The 20170-nt window shown below is 39.4% G+C and overlaps 1 protein-coding gene across 2 annotated transcripts in view; it reads right to left on the reverse strand.

Annotated features, from left to right (window-relative positions):
• Nucleotides 1-20170, reverse strand: part of plcg1 (phospholipase C, gamma 1) — a 32025-nt gene that overhangs the window by 9271 nt on the left and 2584 nt on the right. Inside the window, exons 3-28 of one of the 2 annotated variants that reach the window (XM_088289301.1) lie at nucleotides 13186-13338; nucleotides 12979-13072; nucleotides 12842-12889; nucleotides 12053-12137; nucleotides 11851-11934; nucleotides 11449-11471; nucleotides 11298-11367; nucleotides 11112-11213; nucleotides 10063-10181; nucleotides 9662-9747; nucleotides 9240-9360; nucleotides 8861-9029; nucleotides 8502-8624; nucleotides 8177-8278; nucleotides 7857-8044; nucleotides 7029-7229; nucleotides 6152-6271; nucleotides 5862-6042; nucleotides 5672-5749; nucleotides 5489-5592; nucleotides 5258-5351; nucleotides 5108-5177; nucleotides 3975-4138; nucleotides 3695-3791; nucleotides 963-1187; nucleotides 145-293 (exon numbers count right to left, since the gene is read on the reverse strand). In XM_088289301.1, the coding sequence (XP_088145427.1) occupies nucleotides 145-293; nucleotides 963-1187; nucleotides 3695-3791; nucleotides 3975-4138; nucleotides 5108-5177; nucleotides 5258-5351; nucleotides 5489-5592; nucleotides 5672-5749; nucleotides 5862-6042; nucleotides 6152-6271; nucleotides 7029-7229; nucleotides 7857-8044; nucleotides 8177-8278; nucleotides 8502-8624; nucleotides 8861-9029; nucleotides 9240-9360; nucleotides 9662-9747; nucleotides 10063-10181; nucleotides 11112-11213; nucleotides 11298-11367; nucleotides 11449-11471; nucleotides 11851-11934; nucleotides 12053-12137; nucleotides 12842-12889; nucleotides 12979-13072; nucleotides 13186-13338 (3050 nt within the window). Of the gene's footprint in view, nucleotides 1-144; nucleotides 294-962; nucleotides 1188-3694; nucleotides 3792-3974; nucleotides 4139-5107; nucleotides 5181-5257; nucleotides 5352-5488; nucleotides 5593-5671; nucleotides 5750-5861; nucleotides 6043-6151; nucleotides 6272-7028; nucleotides 7230-7856; nucleotides 8045-8176; nucleotides 8279-8501; nucleotides 8625-8860; nucleotides 9030-9239; nucleotides 9361-9661; nucleotides 9748-10062; nucleotides 10182-11111; nucleotides 11214-11297; nucleotides 11368-11448; nucleotides 11472-11850; nucleotides 11935-12052; nucleotides 12138-12841; nucleotides 12890-12978; nucleotides 13073-13185; nucleotides 13339-20170 lie in introns of both variants that reach the window. The other variant, XM_088289300.1, reaches the window with a different exon arrangement.

Consider the following 20170-nt stretch of genomic DNA (forward strand, 5'->3'; position numbering starts at 1 on the left):
AATATCGCCCTACCCTACAATTGAGTGATCAGCTACTAAAATGTGTCTACATTTTTTGGGGGACATCCTATACACAGAACTCCCTTTTAAATCTCATTTCAGCATGAGAACCCAAACATCCTGACATCACACAGGAAGACGTACCTCAATCTGAAGAGTGACTTCCTCAAGGCCCCGCACTGTGTGTCTGTCAAAGGGATCAAAGTTGTCGTCCCTCATGATGGGGGGCTGGAGGACGTAGCCGCTCCTTCCGTTCAACATGAACAAGGCCTGGTTCATCTGCATGGGCTTGTCTGGACAGGAGACAGCACAAGCATTAAAACAATAATCACCTGTTGTGACCAAGTTTGATTTAGTTAAAACTAAAATGGAAAAAATATTTTTTGTTGACGAAATGAAATATATTATAAAATAATGCGTACCTCCATAGATACAAAAACGTATATCCAGTATTTTAAAAAAATAGTACACTGTACAACCGGGTTTAATAATTTGTAACAAAAATTCAAGCCACAAATCCACTTTAGAAGTGGGCAATTTAGCCAAAAAGGAATCCTAGTTTTATTTAATTAGGGTGCATGCATGCATCTAACTTTAGAAGTGGTATTATGCATTGCAATTCTTGTAATTCAAAGCTAATGGATTGTTAAACTGTACCCTGTATTATCAAAATGTTTTAAAAATATACAATAACTTACCATGGTGTTTTTTTAACATTGCACACAAGAAAAACAATTTAAAAAAAAAAAAAAAAAACACAAACAAAAACCTAATACCAAAACTAAAACAAAATGTTGTTGAAAAAAAAAAACGAATAAAAATTAACAAAGCCACACTGAAAACTGATGAAAACAAAATTTGAAAAACAAAACTCAAAACAAAATAAAAACTAATTATGATTAATATTCCCAAACTACAATAACCCTGGTTGTGACTCAAGAAAATTACTAATTGGGGCATACCTGCAGTCTGGAAGTTCAGCGCTACAAGCTGCGAGCCGCAGAGCCACATGGGCAGAGGGTCGTAGTTGGAGGAGTCCAATCTCTGGCCTCGCGGGTAGATCCTGGACAGCTGCAGCCGATTGTACTGCAGGAATTTCTTCCCTTTGATCTTATTGACGTATTTCTCTGCCTTGGTCTCGGGAAACGATGACATGTCTCGGAAACAGGCACGCTCTGTGCCAATCTCTAGAGAATGCAGAGAAACAAGGACAGGGTTAACTAACCAGGACTAGTGTTAGTCCAGGATAGGGACTGAAGAACTGTGAGCAATTAAGGCCTCATCAATTATTTTTTTTATTTGTTTTTTTCCCCTCTAAAGCAGGGGTCTCAAACTAAATTTACCTGGGGGCCACTAGAGGCAGACTCTGGGTGAGGCTGGGCCGCATCAGGTTTTCCGCAAGAAAAAAATAAAAAAAATCTAATCTTCTCAAATGTCTTTATTTTTATTTTTTAACACGAAATAAGATTTAAAAATAAATAAGGAATTAATAAGAAAATAAATAAGGAATTAATAAGAAAATTAATCAGTAATAAATAATAATAATAATAATAATAATGAGTCAAATGTCTGTATTAACAGTTCTTTAATCTTCTTCTGAACATGAATTGTCCTGAACATGAGTGGAACATTCATCAATCAAACCCCTACTAAAACATCTAAAAAAAAATTACAATCCTACCCTCGTTTTAAAGCTGAAGATGTGCCCAACAATAATCCGCGGTTCAATTTTATCCACTGTGACCAGGTAATCCTACATTTTATAATTAGTCCCGTCTGTGCTAGTGCTGATGCAAAGTTCCGTCAGACTGCACATCCTGTTCGCGCATGGGTCTCCTGTCAATCAAATCAAAATCTTGTCAAATAGCAGAGATCCTAAGCATAAACCATAGTTCTGGGATGAGTAGGCCTACTTCTGTAGTTATAAAGCTTTAATTACACTGTAATTAAAGCTTTATAACTACAGACTGGCACATTAAACTTTCATAATAAGGCGGGGGCCGCAAACTATCATCCCGCGGGCCGCAAATGGCCCACGGGCCGCGAGTTTGAGACCCATGCTCTAAAGTATGTCACGATTTAAGTAGTTTATATTGGGCGATATTGATGAGATAAATGAGGGCCCGAGGCAAAGAAGGCTGAATTTAGGTAATTTCATTTTAACATATAACATTTAATATTAGGTCAACTTAACTATGAAAAAGTCAAATAAATTAGTCAATACAAAGATTAATTAAACTCCTCTTTAAACATAATGTGCTTAGTGGGGCTTGGCGATATGGCTGAAAAATGTTTCACAATAGACATATTTCATATCAGTCAAGGTTGATAACTATTGATTTTTTTTACCTAATTAAAATAAAAAAAACTGTTTTTATGTACAGTTTCTCCTAAACCAGTGCATTATAAATGCTTATTTGCAGTATTGTTGATATACTCACATTCATTCAATGTTCATACCATGTAAGTGTAGCGAACCAATAGCCTGTTGCACGGCATACATTAGTGTTGACCAACCTTTTTAGGACTACAGTAATCCCTCGCCACTTTGTGCTTCACTTTAGTGTTCCCCGGAAAATAAGACAAAATACAGACATTTGAGGAAAGACGCGTTATTTTGAATAGGTTAGTTGACCCACTCTCACTTATACAAGGCACATGACTGGCTCCCGGCTGCGAGATTGACCAATAACAGCACGAGAGGATTTAGCTGATTGGCTGCGCATCATCGCAACCTTAACCATCTACCACGGCAAGGCATGCTCCAAAACAAGGAGGACGAAACATCCGCAAATAAAATGTTTAAGTGTTGTTAAGTTTGTTTTGAAACACGCATCCTTCCATTATCTGTTCCTCTTCTCCTTACGAGAGCTGTCTCCAGGCGGAAGGCGGGTACACCCTAAACTGGTTGCCAATCGCAGTGTCTTGAAACGGATTACCGTAAATAGAATCCCATGCTGCATTTTATCCCAAAACTTTTTTTTATGTTATAGTGCAAAGCGACAGTTAAGCCATGATCACTTCGCTATTTTACTTAATTGCAATCAATGCTTTAGATTTTATGCTCCTGAAAGGCTTAAATAAGAAACAACAAATATGTTTGTGCCCTAAGACTTTTGTAAAGTCCTAGATATAAATAAGATTACTAGTGTGTAAAAGTTTTTCATGTTCAATTGTTCTAATGTTAAAACGTGTTCAAAATGTTTTTTTAATGCATTCAAAAGCATTATAATTACAATCATTATAGTATTTTAGTGAACTAATACAAATGAAAAAATTTCACTGCTTTTTACTGATAAATATTTGCCAAGTTATTGTTTCCTTTTTTGTCTTCTTTTAAAGTTATATAAAAGAATTGACCTGTTTTCTCAGCCGCTGCTTGTTGCAAACTAAGTTTTTATTGCAGCAAAATATTTTACAAATATATCTTGAGTCACTTTCAGTCTGCACATCGTACAAAATTACTGTGCAAAAGTTAGTGTAGAGGCCTGGAGTAGAAAAAAAAAAAGTTGAAAAACTAGGTAGTAAGCGTCAATGAGGCAAAAGAGGGTGACAAACTTCAATAAATTTGTAAAAAGTTTTTTTTTATTATTATTGTTTTTTAATGTCGCTGACCTCCAAAATTGGATGTCTCCCTCTACTTTATACACACACACAAAAACGATTAGGTGGTAGTTTACTGTGTATGACTTACTGTCTTCATCAAATGGCACAGGTCTACAATAGACGACCAGGTCGGATAACTCCAGTGCAATCTTCTTTCTCCGCTCCATCATCTTTCCTTCCTCAAGCTTTGTAAAGGCAAATACAACTGACATGAGCAAACCAAAGACAACTGCACAATCCAACAATCTGAAGCATCTGTAGCGCAGGTGGTTGTTTTACTTTGAAACCACAGAACAGACAAAATATCTGGTCACAATGGCACAGTGCAAAAAGAGCAGCTCATCAAAGTTAGGGTGTCTGACACACACCTTGGCCTCTGAGGTCATCGCCACCTCACGGATCTTGACAACCCATTCCTTTAATTCGTCCTGACTGCTGGCAGCAACTTCCAGCACCGGTCCTGTTCGCATGGCCGTGGTTGGCACAAGGGAGAAAACATGTGGCCTGCTTCCTTTTCCATCGGGCCGCACAACTGTTTCGGAAATAGATGTATAAGTAAAACAGAAAAAATAGTATAGTCTTGTCATCCATCATCTTGAATTCTGTAATTGGACCAGTGGGTGTTCCAGTGTTTGACATGGACTGCAAAATGTAACATAATATAGAGATGCATTGGAATTGGAATCAAATCGTGGGCCTCTGAATCAAATTGAATAATCAGGTACCCAAAGATTCCCACCCCTAGTACATACACGTATTTTGATAACTGAAATGTCCAAAAAGAATTTATAAAAATTCAGCAACATTTAGTGTAGGTAAAATATAAAATCCCGAAAGACCAAGCACAGTAATCTTGCAAATATCCAGAACCAGAAAGTAAAAATCCTGCTATAGATTAGCTTTAGCCACAGGTGTTTCTACTCAACAGGTAGGTTCAACAAACTCATTTTCCTGTAGCTTGAGTAGAAGCACCAGCGACTAAAGCCGAACTTGTGGCAGCCTTTTTACATTTCTGCATCAAACATGTCAACCATTTACATGTCCTTTTCAAACTCACAATATTTCATTTTTAAAAAGCTACATTTCCATTTCAATTCAAATGACCTGTTGTAAAAATTAGTTATTGCTTGGATCCCAGATTTTAATTGAATACCAAATGCGTCAGGAAATGCATGACATGTCAAACTTAACACTGCCGCTAGAGGGAGACAAAACCCCAGCTAAAGCTGTGAGCGAAGACTATAGCAATGTAAATGGGTGTGGCTTGCTGAGCCGCAGGGCCTAGATTGCAGATAAGAAAGAAACAAAAGAATTGTAATAAAAGAAAAAAAATGCCCTTTTGTATTACTAGAGCTATAACAAATCAAAAGCAGCACAACTAGTTGGAAATGTAGATTGTAATCATGGAAGAAGGCTGCCCTCTGGCACAATGACTGCCATTACTGCAGCAACACAGAGCTGGACAGGAAGTGGAGTGGGGATGGTGGGGGGTGCAGCTCACCAATCTGACAGGAGGAGACATCCACACTTCCTCTCAGCAGATCTCCCAGTGGGCTGTTTTCTGTCATCTCCTGCTGGACATGGAAGAGGAGCATAGGTGAATCGGGTGAAGCTGAGCATACACAGGGCGCTACATGGATTTAATCCTCACACTTCTGTCCGGCTCTGCGGCTGACGGACTGATCTCCTCGACATAGTTTGCAGGAAACCACAGCTGCTTCTTCCCTCCACAGTCCCCTTTCCACCTGGCAGAAATGTAATTTTATAATCAACTGCACACTGACTTAAAATAATGTAGCCAATCCCAGAGGTTACCCATTAAACCCCACCCAACTTTGTTTAAAAGCATGAGAGCTCCTTCCACAAGGTATTCCAAACTCACCATCCGCCTTCCTGTTTGTCCACATTGGAAATGGTGGCGTTTTTAGTGAAGGAGAGCTCATCATCCCTTTGGGCTTTGTACTCATACATGGCTCTTACTGTGCACTGCAAAAGGCAGACAAAAAGTTACAGATAGTCAATGTCAGAAGCACTCCAAATGCAAGTCCCAACAGCGGATACTCACCTTGAAGGTAGGCATTTGATTGGCTTCTACATAAAAGCCAGGATTTCGGCCTTCATAGAGTGACCCGTAGTCGGGCTCCTGTCAGACGAGAATGTCTCTTAAGCATTGATGCATTCGATATTACAGAGCCACATAAAAATCAAAACAATTTCTAATGATTATTTTCCAGTCAGTCCAATGTGGGACTCACAGCAGTGCCGATCTTTTCCAGTGTATCTTCATTGATGGGATATCTCAGTTTCATTTTGCGATACAGAGGGTGCTTCTCATAGTAGCTGATGAGATCTACAAGGCTGTCAAACTCCGAAGTGCCCAGCACCACAGTCTGACCCTCCTGCTGTACACGACAGTGCTTAATCTTGCCCTCGGCCCTGCATGGAAACGAAAAGCATAGAATAAATGACTAACTGCCACACGATTAGACACCTACCCTAGCGTTACAATCTCTTAAAATGTGCTTATTAAGTCACATCTACTTGCCTGAAGGAAATGGCAAATGAGTTGGATTCAGCCCTCTTCCTGACAAGGAAAGCACCGTCTCTAGGAACTCTCATCAGCATGTTCTCAGCAAGACTCCGAGATAGGTTAGCATGGTACCACCTGGAACAAACAATCCCCAGCAAAAAAAAAAAAAAAAAGACTGGGTTAGAACATTTATTGATTTTCTCATCTTCCGAGCACTATAATGCATTAAATCAAATTGTACCCTGATGACCATAGGTAACGCCTACGCACTCTCGAGGACTTGCACACTGCATGAACTATGATTAGTGCAGTTAAATTCTCCTGGACTCGCCCCACCCCAGAAACCACTTTTTTCCTCTCCTTCCTTTAGGTAGGTGCAAGCGAACAATGCACACCAAAAGCAGCAGACATAACAGTTGACTTACCAGTTCATAGTGACACTCTGCCAGAGGCTGTGTCTGAATATCGACTAATATCACCTAAAGCCCTCATTCACGATGCATTTCAATACTATATAGAAGCCTGTGTAATAGTTCCTGCATTCTGTTTTGCAATTCCGACAGTCAGCTAACTACTTAGTCCTCTTCGCATATCACATGACAGCCATACCTGCGCATTAAGCTCTTTGGCTATTTATTGTGAATAAAAAAACATTTATTTTAAACTATTTTGTAAATTTGTTATACATATTTTCAACCAAATAAAATGGTGGTGTATAGTTACTGCATGGCTTTTAGGTTCTCACTTGCACCGTCACTCCCTAGCGGCATTTTGTTTTCCTGCTCATAATACATTGTGTTCAATATTAACCTGTTCAGTGAGTAAGGATTTAAAAGCTGTGCAACCCTCCAAAAAAAGAAAATGTCATTCTGAATATGTGAGTGAGTCTCACTCTTTGCTCTCATGGGCATTGGTCTGCGGCACAGGCTCAGTCAGCTTCATCTCAAATTCATTGCAGCGTAAAGCCACCTGCTGGTAGTGGTTGATGAGGGCAAAGAGAGTGTCAAACACCAGGTTGTCAGTCAGGTAGAATTTTGGGCTTCCGGCCTCCTGACGGGAGTGAATGCGACAGTGCTGCACTCGTCCCGATCGCCTGGAAAAGAGATGGGATTGATGAAGATCAGTATGTATTGTTTTCGCTCAGTGTTAATTTATTGAAATATATTTTCTTCACTCTGTTAAAGAAATACCTAACTAATATGGCAGGCAGTGATTATCAAGAGAGTCACAGTATGTATTAAGTTTAACTTTACATGTGTTTTTGGGTCACCATTTTCCAGGGTGTATGGAGAGCTTGTACACCCGACCTTCAAAAAATTTTTGTTCAATATTGTCCTGTCCTGGAAGCCTCTGAGCGTATACATTCAGCTCATGACTTTCATTGATTACCTCTTTTGTGACTCCACTTATTCAAAGTCAATGCAATGACCGACAAAGTCAATGCTCTGAACACGACAACACTAAAAGCTCATGAAATGCACATTCACTATAATGAATCAGTGTGTCGCCGCAGTCCGCATTTAATGTCCCAAATACAAGTTAAAAACCAATATTGCATGTAAAAATCAAATATAAAACATTCAGTTAACTCAAAATATATCCAAAATAACCGAAATCATTTGGTCATTTACTGTAGATTAATATGTGTATAATACACTGTGGTTGGAATTTATTATGACGGTTTTCAGAAACTACATAAAATTCCCCATGTGTAACATACCAGAAAGACAGTGTGTAATCTCCGACAAAGGTCTCACTCTCTCGAACCAGGAAGGAGCCATCAGGCGCTCCAGTCTCTAGGCAGTACTCCGACAGCAGCCGCTCAGCTATTTGTCGCCCGTCCCGCCCTGCGCCCAACTTTCCATGAAACCACTTTTCTGTAACATGCTGATCCATACCATTGGAAATCTGTCGATTAGCGGGAGCAACAGAAAAAAACAGATCAAAACCACCACCAATAGAAAGTACTCGATGACACACATTTTAAGTGTAGAAAGATGTGGTCCATGTCTGTATTTGCCTAAAGTGAGACCTACTAACCTCTCTGTGCTCCTCCTCCTCATCGTTACCCTGATTACTTGAGGTCTCTTCTGAGTAGTAGATTTTACTGCTGGTCAGGACAAAGAAATGCGGATACCACTCCTGCAGCGAGAGGGACGGGAAATGAGGAGGCAATGTGTGAGCTACATTAATTATTTAGAACATCCATGTGTTGCACAGAAATGTGACCACCGTCTAACCAAGCAGTTCAAAGATTTTTTGTTCAATGCAGGATATAGTTACACAATACTATAAATACACAAACAGTGAAAAATGTGTCACAGAAAAAACATGTTACTTTTCATACTGTTCCCAAGATAGTTACATGATTTATCGGGTCCTCCAAATATAGGATTCCATTTTTGATGGAATTGCTGATGTCATTCTCAGAGTAGGGAGTAGAGGTGGACACCTCCTCATAGGCGCTGCCCTCAGCAAGCTTCTTATGCTGCCAAATGGAAAAGGAGAGCAGTGAGATGAAAGATGAACAATTAATTGCATTTGCAACATTATCACAATGTGACAAAAGATGCAATTTTCTAAAGTGAAAACTTGATCACGTGCCGAGTACGAAAGGGAAATACAGCAGAGGCCGGAATCAATTTAGTGCACATTATGAGGCCAAACGTGTTCGCGGGAGCTCAGTGAACAATGTTGATTTAAAAATGAAATAGGAAGCCCAACCTTGATGAGGATCTTTTTCTTGAGCTGGTTGGGTGAGGGAAGGCCATCCGCTGTGATATCCACCGCCTTGGTCAGCAACATATCTCCGAACACTTTCTTAAAGTAAGTGGCCATGTTCCTCTGCTGGACAATACTGCAGTGGTCCTCAATGGACAGGATTATGGGAAAGCTGTGGGAGAGATCGGACTAAAAGTTGCAACTTCCCTTTTCACTGCACTGAGGTGCCATTTCTTATCTTATTTTCTCACACAGTACAATTTCCTCAGGTTACATTGTTTCTCTACAATTTATGCGTGCAACCTATTTATTTTCATCATAGATCACTAGAGATGCCTAGAACAAGACACTAAAGAAAGGCAGAGAGTGACTGGGAACTCACTCTGACGTAACAAACGCGTGTTCTTTGATGGTGGTCAACACGTCACAGAACTTAATCTTTGTTGTGAGGGTGTGCCCGTGGTAGATGACTGGCATTCCATCTGGACCATCCCAACAGTCCACTGCAAACACAAAACATATTCAGCTTCTATTACACTGCAAAATAAAGTAAAAAGGAATGAGAAACAATATTACAGAGTTGCAGATTCAACTTAAACCTCAACTTGCTATTGAAAGTCATTGCGCGATGTGTTTAATTTATGAAACAAACAAACGTTTACACAATTCAAAGGAACCAGCTTGACCAGTTTATGTATGTGATATTGTACAGTAGTTATGAAACTGTGTGTGCGTTTGCGTGTGTGTGTTGTGGGGGGTGGCAGCTACATGAGCATGTAAACTGAGCGGACAGTGTTTACTCACATTCAATACAGCGGCAACCCATCCTTAGACAGCGAGCATACGCCTCCAGAGACGACTCGCTGGAAAACTGGTCACCTGTCAGGTACCTAAAAATAAGCATGTGATGAGTCAAAGCATGTACACCTCTTTCACTCTGAGGCATCCACACTCTAATCACACCGGTATTGCACACACATGCTGGTTAGATTCACATTGGAACAACGTTTCACAGTTTTCAATTGAAAGAAAACATGATTTTTAGCTGGAAAAAATATAGGCCTCTCATTCTGCAATTTGGTTGTTGAATGATCCACTTGTGTCTGATTGGTGACGTCAGTTTAAAAGCATGGAAGTTTCACACCAGGACGCCAACTCAAGTGTTCCCAAAACACAACAGTGAGTGTAGACAGACACAAGCTCACGTGTTGTGTGAAGAGGAGATCCAGTAATGGGACAAAGGGTTGTTCATATTTTCTGGACAAACTTGGTCCAAGGAGGAATCCCAGATGGTGTTCTCTTTGGAGAATAAGTACGTCAGGAACTAGACAGGCGAGACCAAAGCAACATGAACAATATTTTAACTCAGTGAGTATGAGGAAAAAAAAAAAAAAGTAGACTCAATAAAACTCCCCTACACGTAACTACTTTTCCGTAGATATGTGAGTAGAATTACATAAAACTGAGGTACAAATTAACAAACCTCTGTCTTGTGTGATATTTTGCTGGCGTCTGACCTGAACTGCCCATGTCACAATTTGGTAAATGTTCCTATTTTTTCACAAATCTAAACTACTGGTCAGTCCTCGTGTGGGTGTTTTCAAATTGAATACCATATAAAGAGTTGAAAATTGCTTGGTTAATGGTAGAACAAATATGATGTTTTTGGGATGTCCTGAAAAGTAATTGTTTTGGAGGTACGAGGATTTCACCCGACGCCACTGGTATGCTGTAGGATATCCATGGGTCTAAGACGGCGAAATTTTTCCATTATCAAGCAACTTAAAGTTTTAGGTTTTAGGATTCACGGAAATGTAGCAACATGTTTTAGTGTATGTTTCCCAGCATGAAGACCTTTTATGTGGCATAATATGACCTCGTGCAAAGAGACAGGTACCAACTCCTACAGGCAGGCTGGTTTGCATAAGTGCTCTCTCTGTTCCCTGCTGCGTTTAGTCAATCACCGCTTTATGCTAACCACAGAGAGCATCCGTCACTTTCTGCATACTACTCAAACGACACCACAGCCAACCTTTTCTAATTGTGTGGGAGGTGTTTAAGGCCAACATCAAGCTTTCTTGTGTCAATTCCTGTGCACCACCTACCTAAATAAACAGTACGGGAGTTTGGAGGAGTTGGGTGAGTGGAACACTATACAAACTAATATGACAACTATTTTACACTTTATCAACAGCTAGCAAAAAGCCCCTACAATAATAATACCATCAAATAAAACATGTACAAGCATGTTTACCTCATCTTGGAGGAAATAAGGCTGTTCCACTTCTCTAAGAGGGTCTTTCAGGTAGCCGAACATAAATTCCTGAACCTTGCTGCCATCTGTGGCCCACATATCCTGCATTTAAATGAAGTGTAAAAAACATAAAGATATTCAAGCATGAGGGGAAGCCTATCTGTAATAAATCAGAGAGATTACTACCATTTGAGAATCGAGAAGGAAGCTCTTAAAGTCCTCAAGGGAGATCCTCTGTTCTGGTCTGTCAATGAACCTGCAAGACAGAGTAATGCCTCTGTAAGCAACATATAGAGATGTTGCTGAACACTGGCTTAATTCTTTAGTTTTGGCCTACCTCTGCAAAAATGGGAACTCAAGCTGAAACAAAGAGGAAAGAAAGAACAATGTCACATAATTTCAGGCCTGAGGATGGGCACAAACTGGTGTTGTGTGAGAGTGGTTGGTCATGACAGGCAATGACGTAATCCATTTATTTTAAATATACCCCAGCCAGCCTCCTCTTCATCTGTATGAGTGTGTTTATGTGTGTCCTAATGGCCTTCGCCAGAAGGGCTTGGGAGTTTTGAACTGGATTGTATTGATCTTGGTGCCATTTGAGAACAGACAGATGGGGGAGGAAGCATGCCTGGGAAATGGCATCGGGCTGTGGGGGTGGATTGTCGAGGGGATGCACAAACTCAGACCTGTCTGTGAACAGTGGACTGGGAACATTACAAGATGCATTATAAGTACTTACGTTCATCTGCGCGTCAAACATGAGGTTGCGATAAAGTTGTGAAAACTGGCTAAAGGACACTTCTCCATTTCGCCACTCAGAGTCCTAGGGGGAAGAAAGACGAAAAGAGTTGTCATCCTTTATCTCAAGTGTCACGTAAAATACTAAAGGAACTAGGGAAGACTTCAAAAGTGCAAGCCAGACTTAAGTAGTGGAAGGTTACCGGAAGTTTCTCTCGGAGGAACCTCATGTTGGGCACCCTGTAGTTGACCTGGCTCAGCATGTTCTTCAGATCCTTACAGGATATCCTAGACAAGAGCACACACTTGGTTTAAAAAAATAAATAAATAAATAAATAACCAAATATGAAGATGCACGTAGATGCATGTCCCATTAACAGAAAGCTTTGGCCAGCAAAGGGAAAATCCGCTGTAGCCTCAAACGGACTTGTTCTGTCATCTAAGATGCAAGAGACAAACATCTCTGTGCATCTCTTCAAATCCTGCACAGACTGGTGTGTGGCTGAGATGTTAGTTCGTTCACTGCACTTCACAATACTCAAGCCTCATGAATTTCATCCTTTATTTGGACAGGCATTAGGAGTGTTTCCTTACATTAGATACGTTTATACTGTGTATATTTGCATGCTTTTTATGAATGTCTGCTGCTAATGTTATACATTAACGGCTACATTACGCCGCCGACTCTGTGTGATCTATATCTTTGCTGCTGTAACACTTCAAATTTCCCCATTGTGGGACTAATAAAGGACATCTTTATCTTTATTTATTTATTTTTCTAAAGTACAGTCAACTGCCGCTATTTGCAGGAAGGAGAGACCAAGCCGGCACGAGAATAGTGAAAATCTGCGTATGATTAACGGCCATTGAAATACGAAATGTGTGTGTTTCAACTTCCCAAAAATTCTTCTCCCCCCGCCCCCCCACAGGTGTGAATATGCAGGTGGTTGACTGAAATAATTTGATGAGACTGAAACTTGATTAAAACTTACCTATCTTCTCTGTTGCGGTCAACTGCATAGAACTGTTTACGTAACCACCTAAATCGAAACAATGACGGATGAGATGCATTAAAAACATGACAGCAAATTCCAAGACATGCTATATGTCTGCCTTGTACTCCCTTTACCTCTCTATTTGAAGTGGTGTTGGGGACTTAAGTGTGTCAGCCACAAGCCAGTTCAACCCCTTCATCCAAATGGTCATCTCCTCATCCGACGTTGCTGGTATGTTGATGAGTAATAAAAACATTTTTGTAATAAGACACACTGACAAGATACCATACACATTGACTAAGTTTTAATATTTTTCCAGTCAAACATCTTCAAAAGCATACCTGCTAGGCTGAGTGATTTAAGGCGAAACTCTGTCCCATACAGAATGACAAAGCAGTGAGCTTGATCCAGCCTGGCTGCAGAATCCTCCATATAGCGCTCAAAGTCCCGGGACTTCTGCCCGGGTCGGATCTCTTTGATTTCTCTGATGTCAACTGGAGATACGGCACACATATGACATGATGCGACATCAGTGTTGAGAAGATTCAATATGGCTACCCGAACACAGATGATTGTTTGCTTTTTTTTAAACTCCATAAAACATGCAAATTAACTGTAGACCATAGATAAAAAATATTTAAGGAAAAAGCACAATTAAAATGGCAAATGAAAGAAAAGAGTGTGATGAAAGATGTGCGTCAACCGTTGCAGGTTTCACAACAACAAAAATATAATATTAGCATACACTGTGACGTGAAACACTCAAAAGCAAAACAAATAAATGAAATCTCCAAAAACAAAAACAATCCGAATGCTGCATTGGCATCAGGTGGGCTGTTGTACCATTCACAACCAGGCAAAAGTTATTTTTTTGCTTTTTTTTTTTTTTTTGCTATTACTAATTGTAAACCAGATTTAAGTGCTCGGAGGGGTTTGTGAATGACAGACAGACTTGGCAACATGCACTTGTGCCACTGAAGAAATTGATAATTGACATTTTTATTTCAGTTCTAGCATCGGAAAATCTAAATGAGCCTGGTGTTGCAACAAAAAAGGGGATGTGTAACGTCCTAAGATGCTGGCGGCTTACCAAGATCAAATATGTTCAAGCTTTTATATTCACTGCGCTTTAGCGATCAAAGGCACATATGGCTGATTTTTGGAACGTGCCCCTTGTTAATGAGTGCACACAACGTTTACGTGTGGGCTGAGGAGTCTCAAAGACCTTGAAAATGAGGGGACTCTCGTGCAAACACACAGACGCACAAGTTGTTTTTTTTTTCAGCTCCCGCCACTCTTCCTGCTCCTGCACCACACTTCCTGTGCTTTTGTCGCCTACACACCACATCTGGTTATGTTAAGGTGTACATGCTCTTCTCTGAGAAAAAAAAAGGTCTTCTCACACTGAAATTCACCAAGTCAAAATGCGGTAAATGGTAAAGAGCCGTTACTTGTGTTGCGCTGTTCAATCTTAAAAACTAAAAAAAAAAAACTTCGTTCATCCATTGACATGACAATCAATTGTCATGAACATTAATCTGCCATGATAAGAAAGTAACAGCTCATTCATCACTCCCCCATTGATCGCCCCAAGCTGAGTTCACCATATGTGCCGACAGACTTGCCCAAAATCCAGGACAGGTTGACTTGTTTCGGTCCTTTGTGTCAAACTTTATGGGGCTTATTTGAACAGATGCCGGAAATAAGAAGGTAGCCAGAGGTATAACCTCATTAAAGGAGATGAGAGGATGTACCCTGCAGCACACTCCCACGCTTCCTTCAGCTCTCCATCCTGCCTCCCACAATCACTTCTTATGTCCACAAACAAAATGTACATGTACATTTATTTACTATCATCCATTCTCCATACTACTTGTGATCATTAAGGTCTGTTGTAGTTTTTAGTTAAACATGATTAAATGTCAATATTTTGTGGGCTCAGGTTGCAAATATTTGTGAGTCGCATACGGCCTCTTATTTTTGATTGCATACGGCACAGATCCACATTCCACCATATGTAGACAGTTTGGTTTGGTGTATTCTGAACGTATCTGGAAAAAAAACAATCAAAGTGAGAGCACAGTTTTTAATTTTAAATTAACTTCTAAGCACAGTATGTTCTAGGAATGCCTACTGCACATCTCGTATTCACACTTTAAACAAATTAATTAATTAAAAAATAAATAAAACAAAAAGCTTTGACACTATGGCACCGATACCACTCTGCCAACCTGACATATTCACAACAAGGTGGAATAGCAGTTATGCCAGCTGTGTGGATTAGGTAAACAAGGATGAGAACACTGAACATTGTGCAATTGAAGAGCACTGAGCAGAGCTCTATCAAGTCTGTGCTTTTTGGACAGCTTGCCACAACAACAACCCATATACTGCAGCAGAAGTATGCAATTGTGTGATAAAGTATTACTTTTAGTTGTCCCGCAAGCAGTTTTATTTTAAAAATGAAATATCTTTTGTCACAGTGTAATTAAAACATTTAGGAAGTGTTAGGAAACTATGTGATCAAATGTTTAAAATGTTAGTAATGACAAGTTGTTACTCTAAAAAATATTTGAGAGATACTTAAGGGGTGTTGGAAATGGTTTGCGTGCGTTTCTGAACAACATTTTATTAATATATATATATATATATATATATATATATATATATATATATATATATTCATCTGATTAGATATATGAAATAGATATGATATATGAAATATATTCATATGATTTCAGTCTCGTCTACATTTAAAAAATGCATTAGTTTCCAAGTAAAGTCAAATATGTTTACCAGTATTTATAGGTACTTGATATCAACAAGTAAGCACTTGTACTTGGTCTGAACGTAAGTGTTATCGGTGCATCGTTCGTACCGTATGTTCAAAAACTCACAATTCTTTAAACAAAGTATAATCAGTATAACATTATTATTAATTAGGGGAGAAAAACAATTCTGAGAAATTCTGGGTTTCTCGGATGAAGATGCCGCAGGGATTATTCAGGCAGTTGACGTAAATTGGGTTTTAATCAAAGTTCTGCAATACAGCTGAAATACAAATCATGTGCATAACAAAAAGGCATCAGTGAAAGACAACATAAAATTCATACCTCAACAACTATGAAAGAAACAGTGATTGTTTCAGTGTGAACTTGCACCTTATCTGCTCCAACCTGCTGCTTTAGGAAAGCTGATAAGAAAAAATATACCGTCTGAAAGCATTTCCTTCAGTCAAAACATACTGGAAACAAAGACGTTTCCATACACCAGTCATGTAAATAGATACTGAATTATTCGCCCCGTGCTTCACGTCCCTCCACTTGGTTGAAATGTTTCCAAAACAAGAGCATATCTGAAATGACATCAAATGTGACGTACTCAAGGGAAAATTGTGACTCTATACAGCAAGTAAATACAAAGCAGGTCAAACTGGAAACAAAGAGTTCAGCAGATGATTCTCTCGACATTTACATTTTTGAAATAGTCACATCCACTAATCAAAGTTACGCTTGTCATGCACACGAGTTCAAATTCCCTCCCTGAGCCATCACCTTATCGTGGTGGAGAGGTTTATTTAGCCAAATGATTTTGGGAGATTAAGTTGGTTGGGGCTTTATAGCCGTGGCAGGGTCACCCATGGAAAACAGGTCTCAAGTGAAGGACCAGACTAAGGATAGCTAAGAAACCACTTATGATAAGTAAAGACATTTGGCTCACTTTCCCCTTGCCCGGATGTGGGTCACCAGGGCCCTCTAGGGACAGGCCTGAAGGAGGAGCTCAATGGCAAGTGCCTGGTCACCTGGTCAGACCTGCACCCATGGAGCTTGGTCAGGTACAGCCCGAGGCTGGGCAACAGCTATGTCATGCTCAAAGGGCTTGAAAATTGGATGACCAGTGGCTAAGACCATGCAGGAGTCCTTTGAATTGTGCAGGGCCAGTCATGTGCCCAACTGCTACAATCAAAGAATACTGTTTTGGCAGGAGCCACTGTGCTTTGGTGCTCAAGGTAATGATGTCCTGACAGGTAGAGATCTTAATGCTGTCATCTAACGTGACCTCAACACACTCATTATCTGAGGGTTCCATTGAAAAAGTTTAGAAACATTGAACACATTGTTACACTTGTGACACAATTTTGTATGTGAAATGTGCATAATTACACCCGAATTGTCATGCTAAGGAGAAAACTATGGGTTCATAAAACTGTCATTACAGTGATAAAAGAAGCAATGTAATCTTGAATACTATTTTTTTGTGAATGGACCATACACGGTGTGACTTATTTCCAACAAAATTTCATTAGGCATCACCCTTTCCAGTAATGCTGGGTGCCGTTGGTTTTACTTCATAGAATGGAAATTTTATCCTCATTGTTTAGTGTGGTTGCGTGTATTCATCATGACATTGAAGAAGAGGACAGAGGACAATACATCGCGCTAAATAAAGTTGTATTGTATTGTTTTGTATCACTGCCGTGGGCCTGCCCGGATATACAGGTTCTCCATGGTATAATTGCACTTTGATGAGCAGCAGAGACGACAGTGGGTTGTTAACATTTGTTACAGATAGCACCAAAGTCTGTTTTCTCAGCATTTTCTTGTGTCTTCTGATGTAATGCAGCAGTCAACACCACACATTTTTTTCATACTAGAACTCCCAGAGCTGTCATTTTGACAGTTCCGAAACTTTGATGTGTTGTTATTATCTTTACATAGATTAATAAAGTTCCTAGTCGTTTGTCTTTCCATAATTTTTAGGCTACCATTTTAATGTATTAACAACCAAAATATTTTATGAGTCATTCTTACGACAGCAGTCTCTGTCTTAAGCTGCACCACTCAACCCGCATCAGTCTACCTGACAGCGGGAAGGGCGGTACTGTGTGGACAGAGCAGCTACATTACATAATTTACATTAAAATATAGAACCCAATTTTAATGAACAAAATACCTGTACTACCAACTCAAACAGCAAGTAGTATCATTTTAGGTGATGATGTCACTGCCAGATGTGGTTAGTAGTTTTAGAACTGTGGTAGTACTACTGTTAAATAAGTGTCCCCTGCTCTTTTTGAGTCAGTTTGTGACTTCGGATTAGGGTTGCATCACATCAACAGTGCACTCCGCTAAAAGTCTACCCAGCAACCAAAGTGTCAGTATGAGTAGTTTATTGAAGTATTTACCACACCAGGGTCCCTCTCGTCATTGTCTGAGTCAATCTCATTGCCAATATGAAATGATTATGTTGTGATATACTTTTCATATCACCCAGCCCTTATGTCTTGAATGTTCACATCGATTTTGATATGATTAAATATATATCGCTTAGCCCAAATGAAGAGTGTGTCATTTTTTAAGTTAATGTTTCTTTTTCCCCAATACGGTGAGCAATGTCTGATATCTTGTCGTTAACACAGATATTACAACTTTCAATGGCTCAACAACAGAAAACATTCAGAAATTAATCGAGGGACAATGAGTGTGGTTAAGGGTCGCATTATTGAAAAAAAAATATTTAATTGACTGAATTGACCAGGGGTTTTTGGCAGAACCCCAGCAATTTGGCTTAATGTAGAATCCTATGGCATGGTTCCAACAAACTTTTTGGAAGCCCTCTTTTTTAAGTCTTTTCGTATATTTTGGTGAAAAGTACAACAGGGTCTGCTTCGACATAAATTTGTAACGGGGGAGCCATTGGAAAAAAAAAATAATATCCAATATACTATTTTTTTTTGCCAGGCCTGATGTGTGTGCAAAGTTTCATGAGTATTTTCTTTGCCTACAGCAGATTGCCACAGCAACCGTGAGCCACCCCCGTATAGTAGGAGTGTACAAAATAAAAAATAAATAAATTAAAAAAAATAAAAATAAACGATTCACTCAACTATCTGGATTTTATATGTTAAGATTCAATAAATCAATGTCAAAATTCAGTATCAATTATCATGATATTTCAAAAAGCAAAGGTGAAGCTACCACTTTCCTCCAGCAAATGGCAGCGCGGAGCCAATTTGATGTGGTGAGTCGGTGGGCGTAAGAATTCAGCAAAGTCACACTACGTCATCCGAACCAGCGAGTGTTGGAGCCACGCAGCCATAGAAAAACAAATACAAACAAGAAGTACAGGTCTAAAAGGAAGGCACACGCTAAAACATAGCAGGCCTGCAGCTTATAACACATCTTCTAATATAACTGACTGATCTTGCAATGGTGCAATTCTATTTCTGGCAGGTGATGAATGAGTGACTGTTAGTGTTTTGTTAATGTGTTCTGTATTTCCTGGCATCATCTTGACCATTGACGGCACTGAACAGGAACATGTTGTAATGTTATACTACCACTTACCACGTTTGGCTGAAAATGTATGTCAGAAAGAGTGACTGACTTTCATCTGACAGCATTGATGGAAGTACATGATTCAACTTAAGTAATGTTAATATTGTTAAGAATTGTTTTAAAATTGTATACAAGAAAAAAATGTAATGTTTGAGGCCCATGGCAATAACCGTGATATTGGATCAATAATAAATCACAGAAAAATCAATAATTGTGATGTACATCTAATTGTCACACAAGCATTAGTAGTAGGTAAGTTTTTCAAACCTTTCTACATGACCAGGCTGTAAATTTGTAAAAGGTAGAGGAGAGAGGTTTGCAGTCTCATACAAGCACACACGCGCAAACACACACGCTCTGTCACTGAGACATGACGTTAACCGCAAAAATACATTTATTTGTATATTTTTAATTCACAGGGACAAATTTACATTGGTGAAATGGCGTTTAAATAGCAAAGCTGTGGGCAATTTGTAACTGAAATTAGCTAAGTATTTACTTAAAAGTTTTTCCCCGCAATAGTAATGGAAAACAGTTAGTTGTTTTTGTTTTTTTTTATCCCGAATACATGTTTTCCCTTAAGTTACGTTTTTATTTCTTACTAATTTATTTTTCACTTTTTGCGGCTGTGAGTGTGTTGCATCCGGAGCAGAGTGCAGCTGTGCACAAGGCATCCTGCTTTGCCAGAAGTAGACTTGCAACTAAACCTGGTACTGAACTGTAGTAAAGACTGAATCTACTTCAACTGAAATTATTGAAAAAAGTGGAGGGTTCTATCAATACAATGCCTACATATGTCAGGAACCATCCATCTACTTGAACAAGCAGACAACAAAAGTAAGCACGCACACACCCACTCATACACAAATCCAAATGCTATCAAATTCAACCAGCAAGCTTAATGTATACGTTGGCAGTTTGATCATTGTGAATATAACTGGAAATAGCAAATGGTTCTACAATGTTATGTAATATTTCTATAGATGAT

This window comes from Idiotropiscis lumnitzeri, chromosome 3 (genome assembly GCF_059441095.1).
Source record: "Idiotropiscis lumnitzeri isolate Australia: NSW breed Sydney's pygmy pipehorse chromosome 3, RoL_Ilum_1.0, whole genome shotgun sequence".
In the NCBI taxonomy this organism is placed as follows: Eukaryota; Metazoa; Chordata; class Actinopteri; order Syngnathiformes; family Syngnathidae; genus Idiotropiscis; species Idiotropiscis lumnitzeri.